Below are 22,248 nucleotides of genomic sequence, written 5' to 3' on the forward strand. Positions count from 1 at the left end.
ATTGACACTTTGTAACAAGTAGTGCTATGTAAGTTTAAAAAGAGCTAGAGTAGATCATAACAGGTTGGAAGCATATTTTATTTTTACAGTTAGACAATAAGACAAGCACTGGATCAAAAGAGCCCATTGGAGAGCCAGGATATTCTTAAAGGTTTTAACCAAATCATGCATCAAAGTCAGAACATTTTGAACTGAAGTATGAAATATTTATACACAATATCCACTTGAGGAATTACAAAGGGTATTGTAGTTTTCAAACTGTGGGGGCCTCGCTCAGCTGGAGGCCCTGGGTAATCCGGGCCGCTATTCACCCCACAACAACACCCAGCATAATGTGTGTTGTCTAGTCTATTGTGTGTCTGGTTCTTTCTCTCCTCTTTGACTGAGTGTGAAGCCCTGCAGGTCCTGCATCATGTCTCTCTTTATTTTTTAACTTTGTGCTTTCCAGCAGAAGCAAATTTGCATGATATATTTGCATTAGTGAAATGCAGACTCAAACCAGTTCAGCAGAGTAAGGCGAATGCAAATATTGAACGTGGATTTCCATTTTGTAATAGAAAGTTCCTCCCCAGTGGGTTTACAAGGCTGGCGTCTCTAGACATGTACTGCCACCATGTGGTAGATAGGAGTGCACCGAGAGGACCAAACTTGGTGAGCAGAGAGGAGGGTGAGGGGCCGATGAGAGAGCAGCAAAGTCAGGTCAGTCTGTCGGCACAGGAACCGGAGTGACACATGAGGGTCGACACAGTCTCCAGGTTTGTTTTGATTTGGGTTGCAATACCTGTATGATTGAACTGCTAAGAGGATGAGAGCCATGCAACATGTAACCTAGGCTATACATGATCAACAATGCAATGAGTGCACAATTTTGTGTTGTGTCTTTGTGGACTTTTGTCTTTTTGAATCACAAAGTAGATGAAGTGGTGAAGCGACCTGCCGGAGGATTGAGTAAAACAGCTATATATTCTAAAGAAAATCCACTTTTATGATTGAACTTGACACAACCAGTGGCTGAGCCTCTCAGCGCGAAGCAGGTTTTTAATTATAGGCTACAGGGAGTTTGATCCCTTGAATATATCATGATGATTATAATAATAATAATATTATTAATAATAACAATAATAACAATAATAATAATAATAATAATAATAATAAACCATTTGATTTTTTCCTCTCGTGTAACAATAGCTGGACTTTCCCTCCATTTGTGAAATATGCACATAATAGAGAATAATTGGATTCAGATTGTACACCTTTTCAATCTAATAATATTTTAAAGATATAAGCTATATTTATGAATGTAGTAGTATGGGCCACAGTCAGGTGTTATGTAAGGTTAGGAGGCTGTGTCTCTAAAAGGTAATAAAAGCATAACACCGCTGCAGGTCGCAGATTATCAACCTCGGTGTAACTCTAAATCGGCGTTGGCCGTACTGCGACGATAACCAGCTGTTCGCGTTGATGAACAGTTATTTAAGGATATTAATAACGCTCAAGTTTCACTGCGCGAGCAAAGAAGGGCTGTGTAAAATCCTCCTCAGATGTTGCAACCAATGAAAACCACGCTGACATTGACAGCCGAGGTGCATCCTGGTATTCGTATTTCGTTCGTCGCGTGCAGCGCGTTAGCAGCGCTATGCTAGCTGCCGAGGGGGACTACAGAGCTCCGGGTCGCGGACAGAGGTGGCTTGCGTTGCCAGCGGCTGGTACTGAGCGAAGTAAAGGCGGCACAGAACACCGTCCGTCTGGGCTTCTTTTAGGGCTTTAACCTTCCCAAAAGTGTATATCTGCAGGTATGCAGTCTGAATCGGGAATAGTTCCTGACTTCGAGGTTGGAGAGGAGTTCAAAGAAGAACCTAAAACGTATTACGAATTGAAGAGTCAACCCTTGAAAAACAGGTCAGTTCTTTAGCTGTAGACAGTTATTTCCCATGCTGGAGCGGTTTTGGTGTTTAGGTGATAATTACGCGGAGGACTTTCGGAGTTGTTGTCCGGGGGTCCGAGCATGTTTCAGAGGGTTTCTCTACTCAGGATATTTGAGCTTGTCCCGGACGCTGAGCTCCGGACTGGATCCAACTTGCCTCCCATAACAGTCTCCTTATGGTTATCCTGCTGGCGTCAAGTTATGCAACACTTGGGTGTTGTCTTGTCAATATCAACTTCAAATATTAGCTTATAGAGGAGCAGACAGGTCACCTAGATGAGATGCTGCCCAGCCATGTTTTGATGGTTGATGTGCTGCTAAAGCTGATGGGTGGGTTGGGGTTTGGATTCTCCTTAAACATATTTTCTAGGCTGAATGTCTCTGCGTGACAGTGTGCATGGAAAATGCAGTCTGCATGATAACAATGACTGGTTTGATTAGTCAATTTTAGATTGTGTTAGTCATTATTATATTGTCTTACTTTTTCAGTTAAATATGTTTAGGTCCATTACCTAAAATCCATCTACAGTGTAATCTTGTGGTGATGCTTGTCACACACTGCCAAATGTGTACAGATAATATGACACTAGTTGAAAGCTGGTTCTAATAGTAGTGTAAAACTACAAAATCTGCTTTTGAATCAAGTGTTAGCCGGTGTATTTAAATCAAGAGCTGACAAATTGATTCTGCATGTTATTGTTGGAGAAAGCGGTCTAAATCTGGACAAAACAAACCACGTTAATCGCTTCTATAGTGTCTCAGGACATGAACACAAACTTATCAGAAAGTTATTTTCAGGCCTCTCCAAACAGTCGTCAACATTGAGCTGAGTCAGGTGTATGTGGTCGGATTTGACCTTTCATCCTTTTTCTGGAAGTACTACAAAGTAAGGCGGATGTGTCTGTTCGATGTCATATTCAGAGGCTATTTGTGCAGTCAAAGAACAATCGGTCCACGGATCTTAGGAAATGATCAAAGGAACAGTTTGACATCTTGAATAATACACTTATTTGCTTTCTTCCAGAGAGTTAGACAAAAAGATTGATACTGAAGCTGGATCTAGAAGACAATTAGCATAGCTTAGCATAAAGACTGGAAACAGGGAAACAGCTAGCCTGGCTATGCACAAAAGGTAACAATCCGCCTTCCAGCACCTTACAGTGATGACAAGTCTCTAATAAAAACTACCACTTGTCATTTTTACACTTCAGTTTTTTGCACGAATTAAGCAGACAAGATCTAACATGTTAATTAATTAGCTTTAGGGGGTGTCAGAAGGAGGCTAGCTGTTTCCCTTTGTTTCCAGTATTTATACTAAGCTAAGCTAACCAGCTGTGGCTTCATCTTTAATGGACAGACATGAGTGGTAACAATCTTTTTATCCAACTCTCGGCTAGTAGTATTTCCAAAAATGTCAAACTATTCCTTTAAGGAAAAGAGGATGAACTCATTCAGTGCTCTTCTCAGAGAGACCTGCCATAATGTCATCCTTTAATGGAAGCATTTTGACATCAGTTAAAAAAAAAAGGTGTGCTTAATATAGATATATACCAGGATATTTTGAGTTATTGGCAACCAAAACAAACAAAACCAGGTTTATTTTTAGTTATGACAAAAAACGTGACTCCCTTTTTTTGTGTGATTTTGAATACATTATGCAACACCTTTTTAGCTGTGATCCAACTGGGAAGTTGTGAAACTTACCACTTTGCCCCTATGATGATGACGACGATGACAATATGTCTATTAACGGAACGGGTGTCTCATTATCTGTATTTTGTGTCTACACTTCTCTGTTATGTCGTTCAGCAGTAGTAATACATGGCTTCATTGTCAGGGTGAGACATGGAGAGGACAGTACACCACTGTGTTTAGACAGAGCTCTTATTGCAGACATTTGGTAGACTCCTGTTATTTCATTCCCCCTCTGGACATTGGAGTTTATCTCCTTTTCTCTAAATTCAGCCAAAACACCAGTTCGGGGAGAAAAATAACTGTCATCATGCACAGACCTAACCTTTAACCCAGTTCGGCATTTTTTAAACTAATTTCTTCATTAGTGAAATGTCATTATACTGTTACACATCCAAGGGCTGAATCTGAGCTGTGTTGTGTTGTTGCTGGGCGAGCAGCAGTGGCAGTCTCAGTATAAGTGAATAACCACAGTTTATTTCATGTCATGCCATTTCCTTTGGAATATGTGAAGTTGTCTGAAAAGTTGTTTCGATTGAAGGTATCCTACTTCCTCTTCCCATCACATGAGGATGATCCAGCATAATAATAGTCACGGGGACTGCGTTATGAGACTTGTTGCGCAAAATGGATATAATTAGTTTGATTGATTTTGTAGGTGTATGATGTCTTGTCATGGCTAATCTCACGGTTTCTAAATTTAAAATATGAAGTGTGACAAATTGTCGTTTTCGAATGGACACTCGTTTCCTTGCTATCTCCTTGTCAGCTCGACAGAGACTGCTGCAGATGATGTGCCAGACGTTTTGTGCCAAACATAGACGTGAGACAGCTGGTGAAACTAGTCTTCAATGCAGTGTAAATAAGCTGAATACATTTAGCTGTGTATGTGTTATATCTAAAACTCAAGGGGTGGGGTATTGTTATTTAAAGGCTTACTTGGCATACAACGTCAGATTGAGGCTGAAAGACTTTCTAATGCATGGGGCAAATTGTGACATAAGCTGGCTATTCTTCAGAAGTGTCATATCAATCCAGATATGATCTCCGGTATTGAACGGATGAAGATGAGGAGTTTTTTTGCATCAGCATTAAGAATAGACTGAATGCTGAATGTAAACCTTCTACAACAACTTTTTATTTATTTAATCCAAACCAGACTTAAAGTTTAATATTGTTAAATGCTGTATTCGTGCATGAGCTCTGCCTAAAAAAATATTCAGGGATTTCAGAGTATTTACATCAGGAGATATTTGAAAGATTAGACAAAGAACACTGATAATGTGATCAAACATTCAATCACAACTTTCAATACTTGACATGAAGCAACAGATGCAAATCGGTCTGTATTTAGAAAGTATTGAGGTTAAATACTCTTATTTCAATATGGCTTGGCATCAGATTTATCATGTTAAAATACTGAACATATTGAAATATCAAATAAATGGTTATTATGCCCTTGTAGTAGGTTCCAGATTGGCTATAAACTTGTGTCAAGCTGAGTCAGAGTGTGAGGGTTATGCAAGGTGGTGTTGGTAACAGCCTGTTCCCGTAGGGAATACCAGACATGATGCCTGAGGGTGAAGGGTTTCATCCATGCCGGGATCTAAGACGGACCGGCGAGCTTAATGACACAGACAGGTGTTGTGGCTGCTGTAAAAGTTGTTTCGACCGACTTGTTCTGCAGTCGTGGACACTTGACTGTGTCTCAGTCTCTTCTGAGGCTTTTTCAAGCACATGTCTGCCTTACACATGGCCGGGTTAGCTCCGTCGGTAGAGCAGGCGCACGTATATTGAGGTTTACTCCTGCGGCCCTTTGCTGCATGTCATTCCCTCCTTTATTTCCCCTTTTCTTTCTTCATCTGTCCTGAGAAAATACAGGCCCCAAAAAATAATCTTAAAAAAAAGAAACAAAAAACATGCCTGCCTTACATTTGGAAAATCTTCAAATACTTCAGATTTCCTTTGCTTTTCTTTATGAGTATTAATAATAGCAATATATGATCTTTGTCAACCTCTGTTGGTGACCAGTAGGGAGTGCAACAACACTATAAAACATCACTTCCTACAGAGTAACTAGTATTTAAATCAGTGAGTCTGATCTGAATAATGCTTTCTCAAGAACCTCTCAGAACCTCACAGACACGGTTTACTTTCACATATGACAAGGAGAAGGAGGAAATTCTTTCGTTGTGACCAGTTAGATTTTGTAATTTTTGCTTGATAATTACTTAAATGTTCAGAGGCTCCCGGAGTTTGTGGCCATTTTTGAGATTGTTGAGGCCCAAAATGCCTGATTTTGCAGGAGCTTTTGTAAACCAAATTGTAATAAAAGTTGTGATGTTTTTCTGTTTGTTGCAACGAAGTTGTGAGAGACAGAGAAAGCTGCAAAAAAGTTGTGATTGATTTTTTTTGTATTGTTCTTAAAATAAAAAGGAGACTTATTTTGGGGATAACACTACTCTGGGCTGAGTGTTCCTAGTAGCCTTACTACGTACTTACTTACTGTACGTCTCATCTCCGGTTTTTCCTGCGTCCGCCGTGCGTGTGTGTGTGTGTGTGTGTGTAAGAGTCAAGCAGCAGCCCCGCCCGCTGCAGAGAGCTGACAGGATTGAAACAGCAGCCGCTTTAGCGACTTTAGAGTGAAAAAAAATCGTTACAGGGTACAGTGATGTTAAAATGTATACAGTTCGGCAGGACGGTCTGACATGTTTTGCACGACCTTTCGCTGTACGTTTTGTTGGTAAATGTGAGATGTTCGAGTCACAGACGTCTCACCTTCATAGCAAAAACAAGGAAACTAATTTGGCGACGTACGTGTCACGTCAACCCAAATTCTCCCTCCTGCTTGGTCATTGGCCACCTCTCCCCCTCCCCGGTGTCTTAAAAAGGATAGCCAAACTCAAAAAAGTGAAATGTCCAAACAAATGTCCAAAACACAAATGGAGTATGTTCTCCATTCAAAGTGCAAAAACATAAACCAGGTTCAGCAATGCAGTGCAACATAACAATAGTAATCAATCTCACTGGCGGTAGAACTGGGAACAAGTAGTCGGGCCTAAAACTGATCTCATGTCCACATCCTTACATTTCACAGAATTATTTTCTTCTTCACGTGATTAGGTACCATCATAAAAAAGAGCTAAATCTATTTTCCATTTATCCTTCGAAACAGCCAGGCTCTTTCAGAATTCGTTTGTTTACTTCCAAAAACATTTTCCTCCATCCCCACACCAAACAGTTGTCTTCCATTTGTTGCCCAGGCCACACCCCATTACACCTGTGATCCATTAGCAGCAGGACACCTCACCAGGGCTACGTTCAGCCCCAACAAAACGTAGCAACACGGTTATTTAAACTCACCCTGCCATTTCTTTACTTGTCTCGTAGTACGATAGACTACAGACTACATCAAACAATTATTTATAAAACACTAAATATTAAGTCCGCCTCCACCTGCAGGTTGTCAACTGTGTTGTGGAATGAAAGGGAGAAAACTAAATTGCTTAAAGCAACACTAGAGAACTTTACTGTACCTTAAAATAATGTTCGGCACTTCTGCATTTGCTTTGTGGCCCTCGACTGGCTATAACCGCACTATGCAAGTTTGCCATATCGGGTAAAAGATCTGTAGTTCCAATGAGACATAATGGGACAATTCCACTTCCAACCTGTAGGAGGAACGAAGCCGGAAAAGTTCCCTAGTGTTGCTTTAAGCGGCTGCCTTAACTGCAAAGTGCTGCGGGTATCCTGGTATATGTATGGATATGGTCTCTTGGTGAAGTAGGAATACTATGTAGAACAGAAATAGGGAAATCCCAAGCATCCCCCTGGCATATCACACACTGTGAAGGTATATAAGCTTCACCTCACCCTTGAGATGCTTACAACTCATATATAACTCTATAAAACCCTTTCAAATGCACTTTGGTGAATTTCACATGCAGCTCTGGAAAAATCACACATTTTTTTCATGGTAATCGTGTGTGTTGCTGCGAGTCATTTTTTCGCAGCAATGAATGGGTTCCTTTACAATGTGTTGTCTGTCATTGTTACATTCTAGGAAAATCCAGGACAAATTAGCCTCTAAGAGTTTCAGGATGAAGGTTTTGTGTATGTACAATGTCCTCATATTTTCATGAACCTGAATACCTTACCGGCTCACTTCACTTATCAAAGGAAAGTGTATGACTGTTATTGGATGCTCTTTTTTCTCCATGTTCTAGCACAGAGGGAGCTCGGAGTTGGAGCAGGCCGTTCTGTTGAAATGGGAGTTATGAAGGTCACAGAATATCATTACAGAATGAGACCCAGCAAGTTCAAGTTACTTGACTGTTACATACTGGTCCTAGAACTGCCTGGAAAGAACCTGATTATCTAACCATAAATCGAGGAATCACTGTGAGTGTGTGTCTCCCACATGCGCAGTACAGCAGCGGGGGACGGGGAGTTGCTACATCCCTAGAAGGCTTATTGATTGCGGTTCACCAGCTAGTGGTGTCATGCCAAACAGTGGTCATCTACTAAAACGGATTGCTGTCAACCCTACATGCAAATGATGAAATTAATCGTACACAATGTAAGATGAACCTGCCCTGTATGTAAGTGAGTTTAACAGTGAACAATACAATGACACGGTGGCTTCGTCTGTTGTTAAAACTGCCAAAATAGCATGAGCCTTGGAGGGAATGTCCCCCCTGTTTCTCGTCCACTGTCTGGGATCCCGAAACAGAAAAGATGTAACACGCGCTTATACTTAGATAAAGTTATGAAAAATAATACTGGGAACCAAGGATTAGGCCCCTTCCAAACAGGTACACACTTCAAATGGGCGCTGCAATAGTCTCTTTGGATGCTCTTACAGCTCACCCTGTTTTGTTTGGCCCTTCACATTTGATGCTTTTACAAATTATTTACACAATGAGATTTGTGATAAATAATCATCAGTAATGCGGATGAAATGACTATGTGGTTTAATTTAGAACAGTCTGGTAAGTTCAGAACAGGCATCACTTTACTGTAATGCAGCTTGTAAAACCAGAAAAAGACAACACTTATACCATATTAAAATATCAGGATATCCAAATCTATCCAAGACGTTATCTAGTCTCATATCACGATATCGATAAAATATTGACATATTGCCCAGCCCTAGGACCTACTATGTAATATTTGACATTTATGTAATATTGTCTGATCAAAAGGTGATTGTTCTGGTGGTTGAACAACATAGTAAAGCTAGACGAGCACTTGGAGAGTGTAGACCTCAGCCAAGGCATGCCCTATTTCACAATGTGATTGCAGTGGGAATTTTCCCAGTCGGGAACTCATTTTCCCAAATGTTCCAACACCACATGAAATGAAGATAATTAATGTATCTGCCTCTAACATGTAATGGGTTCTTGCTTGGCCAATGCTACAACCTTCCAACAATATTGTTGGAAATCAGGCCGGTAGTTTTTTTGTGTTCCTGCTGACAGACAAACCAACAGACAGACAAACTAGAACCCAAAACAAAACCTCCTTGGCAGCGGTAATTACCAATTCAAGCTTTATGGACAAGCAGCATTGTTAGTCACTGTAGATTTAGGTGGCAATTGGCTGGTTTACCAGAGGGGCAGGTTCAGCTTCCCTAGGAGGGTTTAACAAGTTTTCAAATTGATTTCATGCTGTGGGACATATCTATATTTAAGTATTTTGATGTTGTGACCCTTTTTGGGAGAAAACAAAACATTTAAAGTTGTCCAGTTAAGTTGGTCTTGGTTTTCTGACATTTTTATACTATTATTCAAGAATTTATTTGGCAGAATAATCAGTTATAAAAGTAATCATTTACTGCTGCCATACTTGAATCACACACATTTGTGTAGTGTGATATACAGCACAGTACACATCAAACAGAAAACCACACACATTTAGATGGGTTAACCAGTGTTCGTTGTGAACCTCTCAATTGCATATCTGTAAACTGGACATCCTTTACACTGCATACAGAAATTGGCTGTGTGATACATAATTGAGTTCACAATAAACTCTATTGGTTAATACACCTAAATATAGATGTCCATATGTCTGTATGTGTTTGATAACATATGTACTGCACAGTGCAATGCACTAAAAGAGTGTTATGCAAATATGCATGTCATTATTTCATATTCGTTTTCTTTCATATTGAAAATCTGCAGATTATCTTCTCGCATAATTATTTAAAATGTTGGACATTTTGTAAAAAAACAAAAAGTGCAATAGCATTTCCCAAAGCCTAAGGGGACGTCTGCCAAATGTCTTCTTTCCAATTTACCATCATAAAATTTGCTTTCAGAATGTTTGGTGTGTTTGCTTAAAAATGACTTAAATCTAATAAGTTAGTTTTATTTAAAATAGTTGCCAACTCATTATCTGTCAGTCAACTAATTGATTAATCAATAAAGTGTCTTGGTTCTAGGTACAAGGCTTATTGTTGGTTTGGCCTGTCAAATGCAGGATGCACGTTTTATGTTTTGACAATATGATGTGCTGGTCCTGTTTGATGTTCATTTTGACAGTTTTTTATGATCTTATAGTAATATGCACCCACTGTGTATTTAACTAGTCTTACTTATGGAAATGCTGAGTAGTTTACACTATTGACCTTGTCATAGTTGTTTGTACAGTTGTTTTCTTCTCTCTGCCTCTCTCTCACCGCCCCCTGGTTGGAAAGCCAACATAATGGATGATCCAGACTTAAGACTTGCATACAGATGCTTCTTATTATCACCGATTTGCTTGCTAGGAACCATCTCCTGGGGGGGTGATGCCAGCTGCAGAACACTGGGGTGTTGTGATCAGCAGGGGAGTGCGAGCGAGCGGATCAATGTACTGTCATGTAGGGTCATAATCACTGAGCTGTGTTCCAGCTGGGAGGCAGTGCAGTCTGCCAGGAGGGCCTGATCTACTCTGTGAGGCACCTGCAGTCTGGTAGGGACAAACAAAAGGAGATGGGATCATCACAAGCAGCTTGTTGCTGGAGGGGTGTTTTTTGGCTACAGTCTAGCATGAGATCTCACTAGTTTGTCCTTTCACAATGTTCTTGCACTGCACTCCCTTTATAGCTATGTGATTTTCATAAGCCATTGTGTATTCACACTTTATTTTCACCATATGCAGTTACAGAATTATATATCAGATGAAGTTCACTGAGCTAAGTGATGGAAGAGCTCCCCCTGGTGGGAGAACGGTTAAGAACTTGAATTGTGTGTCATGTCTGGATTTCAGTGGTTGATGCTTATATAATTTGGGGTACGATTGTCAACTTAATTTGAAGATATTTGAATCAATGACAGTGTGAACACAGGGTGTTCAAGTTGTTTTCATACCAGTATATTTATACTTTGCATTCTTTGTTTGATATCACCATGTATTATGCTAAAAGTAAGCATGTGTGTGATTGTATTTAGTTCCTGTGCTACTCACGCTCAATCCTCACATTTGAGAAACTGGAACAAGCAAAAATTCGGCTTTTTTTAATCAATTATCAAAATATTTGCCGATTGATATTCGGTTGACATTCTAATCGACTAATTGTTGCAGCTCTCCTGGACACAAGAGGTCTAGCCCTTCACTGAAGTGTATGGGCACTGTGGGTTTCAAGTTTCAAATAACACTTGTAATTTGCATACTGGTCTTGGCTACAAACTAGTTGACACAAATTACACGTCCACAGATTTAAGGTGAGCACATAGCAACTTCAACCTCTTTAGCAGATGAGTGTAAACAGCCTTTTAATATCAAATTCCACAAACATCATTCTTCACAGGCAGACTCAAAAGTGAATTAACAATAAGCCAAAGCCCTTTTTGAGAGAAGCTGGAGTTTAAACTATTTTAAAATGATATTATCTGAGAAATGCAGCACTGTTTTTATGTCCTGAAGTGTGGAACATTTTGGAGAGTCATGCAGTGACTAAAATGTTCGTTGCAGGCCAGCCTGTCCACTGAACAGTGACGACACACGTCTCCAAGTGAAACAGTATCTGTGGTGTTTGAAAGCAGCGTGTTGATGGGCAGTGTGGGATGGGTGCTTGCCCTCTCCTCTGCTCTGCTGTTGCACTGGACGGGGCAAGGCCTCTGCCTGGCACTCTGTGTGGCGATTGGAGATTCCAGGCCGGGTCCTGGAGCCTCCCCCCTCTGACACACTTTCAGCGCTGCACCACCAGCATGACTTTCATTGCTCTCCAAGGGCGGGTGGTGCACCTTCAGGGAAAAAAAAACAAACAATTATGGAGGCCATAGGAGTGCAAGTGTACATACCCTGCTCATTTGACTGTTTGTGAGTATGGCGCCTCCGCATGCTGGCATGATTTTGGAGTTTATTGGTGTGTGTACAACACTGTGTGTACACATTAAGGACAGTGTGGGAAGTAAACAATCATAGCTTCAGCAGATTTTTACTTGTGTTAACCCTGCTGTTGTCCTCGGGGTCAAATTTGACCCATTTTCAAAATGTTTCTAAATTGAAATAAATCAAATTTGGATGTTTTTATTTTTTTATTTTTCAGCATTTAAAGAAAAAAAAAAGAATTAAACACACTGAAAAAAGTGACAGAAATGTAGGAAAAAAGCAAAAAATGTCAGAGAAAGCTTCAAAAACTTGGTCGAAACAACAAAAATGTCCAAAGAAATTGAACAAAGAACTTTGGAACTGTGACGAAAGTGTCTTAAGGAGGGTTTAAATAAAATTTTGACCCAGAAAAACTAAACGTTACATGGAAGACAACACAAGGGTTAAATAGTTTGGGCTCAAACTGGTTCTGGTTAATAATCAACATCATATTTAGTTTTCTCAAACAAGCATAGACCTGATTGCAATTGGTTATTGATTTTTTAATTAGGAAGTGAACTCCTATAATGATTTTGTGCCACTTTGATGAATAACACTCACCGTTTTGAATAGATACTCACATAAAGAGTTGTTGGTAAGAGTAAAATAGCTTTTAGATGAGGTTGTTGTTATGCCATTATTGTCCATTCGGCAGAGCTGTGAGCTCCAGTCTATTACCAGCCGTAGTATTAGTGGTGCAGTGTGCCAGTTCTAATCTGCTTATTATTTTTCCTTTAACAGCTCAGTGTTTCGACTCTGATCAGACCTCTGTCGCTGCACTGAACATGGTCTCTCACCTTCTCTTGTCGCCGGATGCAAAGCTACTTAATTTCATTCACTGTCATTAAAACCTGCATCAAAGGACTCAGCTCAGATTGTTTGGCTAATAATGGAGTATGATGGAGTAGCGTAGTGAGCAGAATCAGGAATCATGAGTTGGGTGGGTGGGGCTCTTCAGCACTGTACAGCCATTGTTTTTTTCCCCCTTTGAGATACACACAAACATGAGAGGAGGTTTACACACACACACACACACACACACACCACACACACACACACCACACAGTTAAAAAAGACAAAAGAGCTTTCTACGTGTGTCAGAAAAGGAGAGAGAGAGAGAGAGAGAGAGAAGATAGAGAGAGAGAGAGAGAGAAGAGAGAGAGAGAGAAGTGGAGCTTTGCTTTGTAGAGAGGTTTCTGGTTATGCACACAGTCACTCACACACAAACACCCACAAGTCAATCTGAAAATCAGGAATGTATTAAAAAAAATCATGAGGTGCTACAGCTCTCTCTCTACAAGATCTCTGCTTTAAACCCCTATCCTCTATTTGGATACATGTTGGGATTAACTTCCTGTAATCATTAAAGCGTAGTTAAACTCTTATTGATATTGTAACAGTTATGTTTAATTGATGTCAAGTACAGCCGGTTTGATACATTAATTTGGCTGATTTTATTAGCCGTTATTATCTCATCACAGATATATTGATATATATGTCGTCTGATAGGCAGCAAGAATTTCCAGTACAAACTAATCTGTTTATTTCTATAAACAGATTAGTTTGAAGTCATTTAGAAACAGTGTTGCCGTTCCATATTTTGTCCACCAGAGAGCGCTGGCAAGTTTATATTCTAACAGACATTCTAACCAAAGACTGTATGTAGCATAGATTAAAGCCACGTTCACACCACAAGTCTTAATGCCCAATTTGGATTTTTTGCTCAGATCCATTTTTTTGGGGGGGGCTGTTTACATTACCATTTAAAATATGGCCTATATCAGATTCCAGTGTGAACTGTTTGCGGTTTCAAACAGACCCACATGCACAAAGAACAATAACATTGACATCAGACACAGCACAGCTGTTGCACCAAAGTTAGGGAGGATATGGACGAAGCCTGTCACTTTTATTTCAAAATGCTTGTGTAATGGCAGCCATAACATTAATGAGCAGATGCTGAGGAGGAGAAGAATGAAGAGAAAGAGAGACAAATTGGGTATTTTGGCCTTTTGCGGGGCTAAGGATTTTTCAAAGCTATAGCTAAAAAACTGTAATGTGGCATCAAAAAAGTTGCATCAAATCCGCCTTGGTTGTTCACACTGTGGCCGCATTAAAAAAAAAAAAAAAATTGGTTTGAAAATATTCTGGGCTAGATTTGAGGGTTCACACTACTTCTGAAGAAGTCTGACCTGGTCACTTGACCCCAAATTTGGTCCACTTTTGCTTGCAGTCTGAACGCAGCCATAGTTGACGTGACGTCATCCATAGGTTTTTGAAGAGCCAAAATAAGATTTTACCTGTAAAATGTCCCGTGTCACGTGTCAAACATAACTGCTAATCATGTTAGCATTGTCATTGTGAGAATGCTGATGTTAGCATTTAGCTCACAACCATACTGATGCAGCTGTGTCTAATGACTGCTGCTATAATGTGACGTCACAGTAAGTTACTTTAATTATGGTAAATATCACTGTTTGCCTTAAAGATCTAGAGCTAGTTTCTTGGATTTGTGTTCTTAACTTTAATTTAAATGCATTAGATGAAACACATTCTGTATGTTAATATATACAGTATTTGTAATTTTGTTAAGTAGTTTGTAAATCAGTAGTGTCTGATTTTAAAGCAATAGCTAAGAACTTATAGAAAATTTCCAAAGAAACTGCAGTATCCTCGTTTGCACATGGAAGCAATGCTAGGCCTTTAGCTTGTGTCTGAAGTGACGAAGGTGTTTTCACTCAGAGTACCTGTGAGGGTGTGATGAAGCTAACCCTAACCCTAACTTTTACTACACCTTTCTCCACCTCCTGAAATGCAAACAGAGGACCGACGCAGGCTGAGGAGGTTGTTAGCAGCGGCCACTACTTACTTTAGACGCCCTTTGGCGTTTCATTGGAAACAAACAAAAGCTATGTTATGTACGTACTGTATATCCTTAAACTCAAACAACCATGTTGAATGCATTTGCTTCCTCATTAAACCTATTTTACTCACCACATAACTATTGCCATCAAAATATATTCCTAGTACCAAAAAAAGTTCTCATTATTTCAGCGTAATATAGACATGTTATGTTGTTGGATTTATGTAATTATTGATGCACTCATGTGTAAGCTTCACTTTAATGTTGCTGCGGGGCTATTTAACCTATTTCATATACTGCTGGGTACACTTAGTTTTTATGCTGTAATAATATATCATCATTTTTATTACTTGATTGTATTTTGTATTAATAATCAGAAACTGCTGTCAGATAAATGTAGTGCAGTGAGAACTACTTTATTTGCCTCAGCATTGTAGTGGAGTAGAAGTTTAAAGTATGGAATGGAAATAATCAGGTAAATACAAGTATCTGAAAACTGTACTTTGTAATATGGTAAAGATCATGAAGCTGATGTAAATATTTTTATGGTAATGCCATCCGTATTTTAAGATTTTAGATTTTTCTAGAACTTCGCACAGTTTATTCTGACGGAAAACGAACAGGAAAAGCAAATGAAACCATTGTTGTCTTGATTTCAAATACTCAAACAGTGAAATTAAAGTAGTAAGAAAGAAGCAAAGGATTCCGCTCTGGCAGTGGGAATGAACAACATAAGCAGTTTTAACATTAGATCCAGTGACTTTAGTTTGAAATTTAGGGGGTGAAAGGAAACACAATCGGCCAAAGTCCCATGGACAACGGAATTACGCATGAACGCTAATCCTGATTCTATGTACTGGGTGAAGTACAAAGTTTTACAACATTAGAGGGACCCGAACTGCTGCAGTACTTTCAGCGACCAAACTACAGTCTTTGTTCGGCTGTAATTCAGTCAATAAATCTTGTTGATTGATTTGTCCAGGAACAATAATCAGTTTATCTGCATCTGCATTGTCTTCAGAAATAATGACAGTTCATGTTAAAGTGGGTGTAATCTTTTAAGTGACTGTGGATAATGAAAATGTGGTTCTGTGTTACGCCGTTAGCATGTTTTTGTTCTTGTGCAGGGTCCAGTGGGTGTGGTATCAGACAATGAGATTATATCCAGTACTTGGGGGAGAATTATGGTATGTTGAGGGCTCAACGCCCACTGAATACGCTGTAGACCAAAGCTGTGTTTAACTCCACTGGCTAATTAGTGCGATTACTGCACAGCTGGATTGGCCAGACGTTTTACTGAGTTTTGTCAAAAGGATCACTCACTCGATGAAGGCTTCATCCCGACAACTTCTGCTTCAGCAGAGTCTCTCTATTTTAGGACTGCAGGGCTCTGTCTGGGGAGTAGCCGTCTAAATTTAAGAGTGGGAAAACTGAAGCAACCTTTTTTGAAACAGGTTCCTCTTTTCTGTTAAAGTTAAAAAGCTTTGTGAGAGCAGCTTGGGTGCTTTTTGCAAAATCCCCAGACCAGATAGTTCAGCTGTTTGAAAGTGCCTTTTAATTGACGCTTACGACACTTGAAGTTCTTTTATTTGTAGTATTTATCTTATCTATGTATCATTATATAAGAAATAAAAGCATAAAGCAGTAAATTATAGCTGCAACTAACAAATATTTTACTTTCTCAAACATTTTTTTCTCAAAAATTACGTCAAACGAATCATAATTTTCAACACCCAGCTCGTTGTTAAATTGCTTTTTTTTGTCCAAAAACAGTCCAAAACCCACAGACATGTCATGTCATTCATAATTGGCAAAGTAATGCTACAAATCCTTACAACTGAGAAGCTGGAACAGTACAATTTTTTGAAACTGATGCTTTCAAAAATAACATTACAAGACATTATCGAAACACTTGCTGATCAATTATCTTGTCAAGTCAATTAATCAACCAATTGTTGCAGCTCAACAGTTGTTCCTTTTGATCTCGGCTCCTTCAGTCGTCCTTATATTAACCTTTTCTTCCATCTGCTTTCCCTTCATCTTCTTCTACCTTTTCTAATCTCTTATCGCTCTTGTCTCTTTTGCTTGACCTCTCCTTGCTCGTCTGGCCTCTCTCTACCCTCGCTCTGTTATCACTCTCTGTCTCCTTCAACTCTTTTCACCTCACCTTCTTCGACTCTTCCCCCCCCCACACTCCCCGTCCCCATCTTCACCTCTGCCTCTGCTCATTCATCTGCCATGTCTCTCCGGTCTGCAGCGGCCCGGCGGAGCAGCACTGCTCCTCCAAGCCGCCGCTGAGCTCCTCGGCCATGACATCACGCATCCTGCTGCGGCAGCAGCTGATGCGGGAGCAGCTTCAGGAGCAGGAGAGGCGGGAGCAGCAGAGACAACAGGCCTCCCAGTACCCACAAACCACGGTGGCCCAGACCCCCGCCATCAATGTCAGCGTCCCCGCCACGTTACAGCCTGCTGCCCAGGTGCCAATGGAGGTGCTCAAGGTACACAACCGTGCTTCTAGTCCGTGATGGTGGGAGAAGAAGAGGGATATATGGCAGCATCATGTGTGCTTAGCAGGCTGTCAGAGTTATTACAGTACATGTATAAAGTTTCCACCTCTGGAATTAGAAGTTGCATGTGTCATGGTTGCAGTCTGAATGGTCCAGGCAGCGCTGTATTTATAGATTTTATTGACTGTGTGTGTGGACAGTCAGGCAATTGGGGTTTTACTATGACTGTGTAAAAAAAAAAAAAAAAAAAGCACAGGAGTGAGTGAAGTGTGTTAAAATGCGTATATGGGGATTATCTTTCCTGAGAGAATTCCTCTTTAATGCATGCTGTGCTTCCAGCCATTTGGATTTAGCCATCTTTAATCCTATTTGCTCAGCTAGATTCACATCTTTTCATAGCTTTGATTCCCTGGCAGTCCGAGGGACAGGAGACTGTTAAGATTTTCTGTACGAGTAGAGACCGTTTTGTTTTGAGGGATCATTTTAACAAACAGTTTGGTAAGTTTTCCTATTTGTCCTCTGCATGTGTTTCCATAGAATTAGTCATCTTTATGAAATATCAATAGAATTTGTGCTGGGCTGTGTTGTGTGGCAGTGAACATGTGGATCAGAATTTGTGTGTTATCTCCATTTTGTGGTCACATCTATTCTTACTTTCTACTACATTTTCCTTTAATTCAATGAGTATCTGTATAAAGAACGTGGTGTGTGTGATTGTGATTTGGAAAGATTTGCATAAAAAAGATTTTAGGGATATTTTTGAAGTTGATCATGACAGAACCCGTAAGTGAGTCGCTTACATTTTTTTTGTGCTTGTACTATTTTTGGAGTATTTGGTTTTTACATCATTACAAAAGGTGATAGAAAAGTTTACAGATTTTGGCATGAGGACAAATATACCGTATATTCTTGTGCGCATGTATTTACCTTTCCATGTATTTTAGATTTTCCATATCTCTAAGAAAGACACAAATTCAGCTTTTTGGTTTTGCCAATTCCACTTTATGGAATCTCTGCACAAATATGTAATCAGGTTTGTTCATTTGACTTTCCAAGGTGATGATCAACATATTTAAAATACTTGCCAAACTATCTAACTTTTATACAACATCAAATAGGTTCTAGTCGCTTGATAATGGCTTTCATGGGAACTACATTATCTAAGACGTTGGTGTTATGAAATACTGCATTTAAAAAAGGTAATATAGCTGCTGTACAGACTGTGTGTTGTAGCTCTTAAGCGGTTGTTTAGACCCCTCGATGAAAAAGAGGAGACTTAATTAGAGGATATATCAAAGTTTTAAATCGTTTGACGTCACACTAGGTGTAGTACTGCAGTCAAAGTACTGATATACTACGGGCTATTGAGTAATCTTTGTTGATCTAAATCCATACACACAACGCCATCAAAGATTTCATGGTTGCTTGCTCAGCCACACTTTCATCACCCTGGATGTGTGTGGCATCATGGGCCAGCAGCAAAGGACAAATACAGTATGTCCATTGAAAACATTTCCTTTCTCATGCGGCATAAACATTACTTACTTATTACTTACTTACTCTCCATAATCTGCAGCTCTTTGAGAGATTCAGTGCACCACCCCACCCCCCCACACCCACCCCCAATCCCTCGTCCCTGTGTACAATACATCAAGTTCGAGTAATTTCCCTGCTTTGGCGAGAGCTTACCGACATTCTTCATTGACTGAAGTCCTCAAATGAAAAGGCCATTGCAGCTTGGTGCTGTTGAGCTGGGTTAACCTACTCTCCCCTGTCTGTGGGTAGATTAGCAGAGTCCACACAAAGCTCAGGGGTACCAGGCAGAGCTGCTGGACCTCAAAAAGTGCAAACATTAAGCTTAGATGAGTTTATCTAAAGACTGATTGGACCCTTAATTAACCAAGTGGCCTCTGACCTTCTGGGGAATAAGTAAGGGATCAGTTAGGGATCAAGACAAAGGCGAGCACAGCCTTACCACACACCGAACGCTAATTCAGTGAAGAATGCTCATAATTAGCCCCCGTTGCCTTCATTCCATGGCATATTTAAGAGAGAAAAAAAAAACACTGCTTTGAAATGTATGTAGGATAACTTCCTAAAAGGGTTAAACAATTTATTTTTCAAAGGGTTTATGGTGCCATGAAAAGAACAAAGTACTCTTCAACTTTGTACAAAATGTACATTTCTTTTGGATTATTAATCAGTGTAGCTTGTGACCAGTACATATCAGGAGAATACAAAGATGCCACAGACATATCTCATTTTGGTTTATGTGTGAGTTAATGCAACAGGACATTTGGTCGTTTTTCATCTAAAACAAATGCTATACTTAGTGTAAAAGTATTAACTTTGCAGTGTTATCATTTATTGCATTCACCAATATTGCTTAATAGATTTAGTGATTTATTATTAGCTTTCTAATTATTAAAGCTGTTCTTAATAGGTGTGTAAAACAGCAATCCACACAGTTAAGACCTTTTTTCTAAGATTTTATGCTAATTCTAACATAACATTTATCATTTAAGGACACAAGGCTTGTGTTCCGTTGGTAATTTGCTACATTTTTGAATGATAGCATGACAAAACATCAGAGGTGGAGAAGGCCGCAGGTTGCTCTGATGTAGCTGCTCACATTAGCATCACAGTTGCTGTCTGCAAGTTCCACAGAGCACATTAGCAGCTTAACTGTGAGACAAAGTGGCCTATTCTTCTAGCCTCCATAGAAATTGGGGGCATTCTTATTAATGTGTCCAGGTAGGGCCATCATAGAATGCCCAAAGCATGCAAGTAAAAAAGAAAAATACAGATCAGTGTTTGTCAGCTCTCACCATGCATCCTCTTAGTGCAGCAGGCTGCTTTGGGAAAGTGAGTGTTTCAGACTCTTTGAGGGTTATGTTTCCAATGTCCTCAGGGCTGTTGAAGGCCAAAAGCGAGCTGATAAACAACAAGCGGTCTTGCTTGCTGTGGTTGCAGATGCTGTGAGTTTGCATTTGATGTCACATTTCTAAACTGTGTATTTTTGGAAAGAGCACATTAAGTGAAGTTGGGCAAAGTAAAATTCAAGTCCGACTGGCAGCAATATATCTCTCTAATCCATTGTTCTGCTCATTGGCTCCTACACAAGCTGACAAACAGAATGATTAGTATAATATTACCAGCGCACACACCACCTTGTTTAGACTCCTTATACAGACTTTATTTAAAGTGACCCTGTACAAGTCCAGTCAGTGCAGATGTGTCCACTTTATAAACAGACCATGAAAAGCTTCTTTTTTCACTTCAAAACAGATACTTTTTCACCCTCGGAGCAGTTCATCCTAACAAAAGCTACAGTATGTATTGGCAAGGCCAGAATGTTTTCACCCTAAGGTCTGTCCCCCGCCCCACAACCCCCTCCGGGTGCTCCAATGAACTGAGCAGTGAGATCCTCTAATTATTCTGAACAAAATAATAAACGCAGCACTTTTGTTTTTGCCCCTATTTTTCATGAGTGTAACTCAAAGATCTAAGACTTTTTCTACATACACAAAAGGCTTATTTCTCTCAAAAATTGTTCACAAATCGGTCTAAATCTGTGTTAGTGAGCACTTCTCCATTGCTGAGACAATCCATCCACCTCACAGGTGTGGCATATTAAGATGCTGATTAGACAGCATGATTGTTACACAGGTGTGCCTTAGAAGCCCGACCGATAGTTGACATCAGCAAACTGCTAACCCAAACAACGCCATACGCACTGTCTGCCGTCTGCCCTGTAAAGTGTAAATCTCCAAAGTGCCAGACGGCATCAAATGTGAGCCTTTGGCCACTTAAGTTGGTTACATCGACAAACTGCAGTCAGGTCAAAACCCCGATGAGGACAACGAGCATGCAGATCAGCTTACCTGAGACGGTTTCTGACAGTTTGGGCAGAAATTCTTTGGTCATGCAAACCAAGCTGTCCGGGTGTCTGGTCTCAGATGATACTGGAGGTGAAAATGCTGGATGTGCTGGGCTGGTGTGGTCCTGGGCTGGTGTGGTTAGACGTGGTCAGCGGTTGTGAGGCTGGCTGGATGTACTGCCAAATTCTCTGAAAACGTCTTTGGAGATGGCTTATGGTAGAGAAAATGAACATTCAGTTCACGGGCAACTGCTCTGGTGGACATTTCTGCAGTCATCATGCCAATTGCATGCTCCCTCAAAACACTGACGGTTTTCTGTTGGGGCAAAAACAAAGTGTTGCATTTATAATTTTGCTCAGTGTATGTGTTATCATTTAGCGAGTCCCTCAGGACAAAAACAGGCAAAAACACTAATGCCCCATTTGGATGTAAAGATAAAACTAACTGCTTCAGCTGGTTTAGTTAATGTAAGAAATGTATTACTATAACCCGTATCAATGAGATACAGATTTTAGGGCTGCGTCAAATAATTATTTATATGTTCATAAATGATTGATCTGCTTATTTTCTCAACTAATTGATTACTCTTTTGGTATATATATATATAGAGTCAACATATAGCAAACCATTCCATGTGCAACAACCCAAGGCCAACAGTCCAAAACCCAAAGAGAGTCAGTTAACTGTCATGAGACAAAGAAAAGCAGCAAATACCTAATCAAAAAACTTGAACGATGAATCAATATATATGGCCGTAACCCACAATTGTCATGAGTCAGTCTGCTGGTTGTTTACTCATTGCTTAGTCTACAACATTTTAGAACATTAGTCTGTACTTAAATGTTTAATTGATTATCAATAGAGCTGCAGATTAATTTTCTGTCATTAGACTAATCCATTGATTGAATGACTATTTTAAACATGAGAAAAATAATGAAGAGAAGAAGTAAATATTTTACAGACTGAAATACAAGGTTTATCAAGTCATTCTGGGATTTTTGATTGGGGCACCCTTTACTTTGT

The 22,248-nt window shown here is 39.8% G+C and overlaps 1 protein-coding gene across 2 annotated transcripts in view; it reads left to right on the forward strand.

Moving 5' to 3' along the window:
* Window positions 1-1,670: 1,670 nt before the first annotated feature.
* The window catches only part of LOC116692710 (microphthalmia-associated transcription factor), a 39,154-nt gene continuing 18,576 nt past the window's right edge, over window positions 1,671-22,248 (forward strand). For both annotated transcript variants that reach the window (XM_032521195.1, XM_032521196.1), the window contains exons 1-2: window positions 1,671-1,899; window positions 17,095-17,335. In XM_032521195.1, coding sequence (XP_032377086.1) covers window positions 1,796-1,899; window positions 17,095-17,335 — 345 coding nt within the window. In that variant the 5' untranslated portion in view covers window positions 1,671-1,795. The remainder of the gene's footprint in view (window positions 1,900-17,094; window positions 17,336-22,248) is intronic.

This window comes from Etheostoma spectabile, chromosome 7 (genome assembly GCF_008692095.1).
Source record: "Etheostoma spectabile isolate EspeVRDwgs_2016 chromosome 7, UIUC_Espe_1.0, whole genome shotgun sequence".
Lineage (NCBI taxonomy): Eukaryota > Metazoa > Chordata > Actinopteri > Perciformes > Percidae > Etheostoma > Etheostoma spectabile.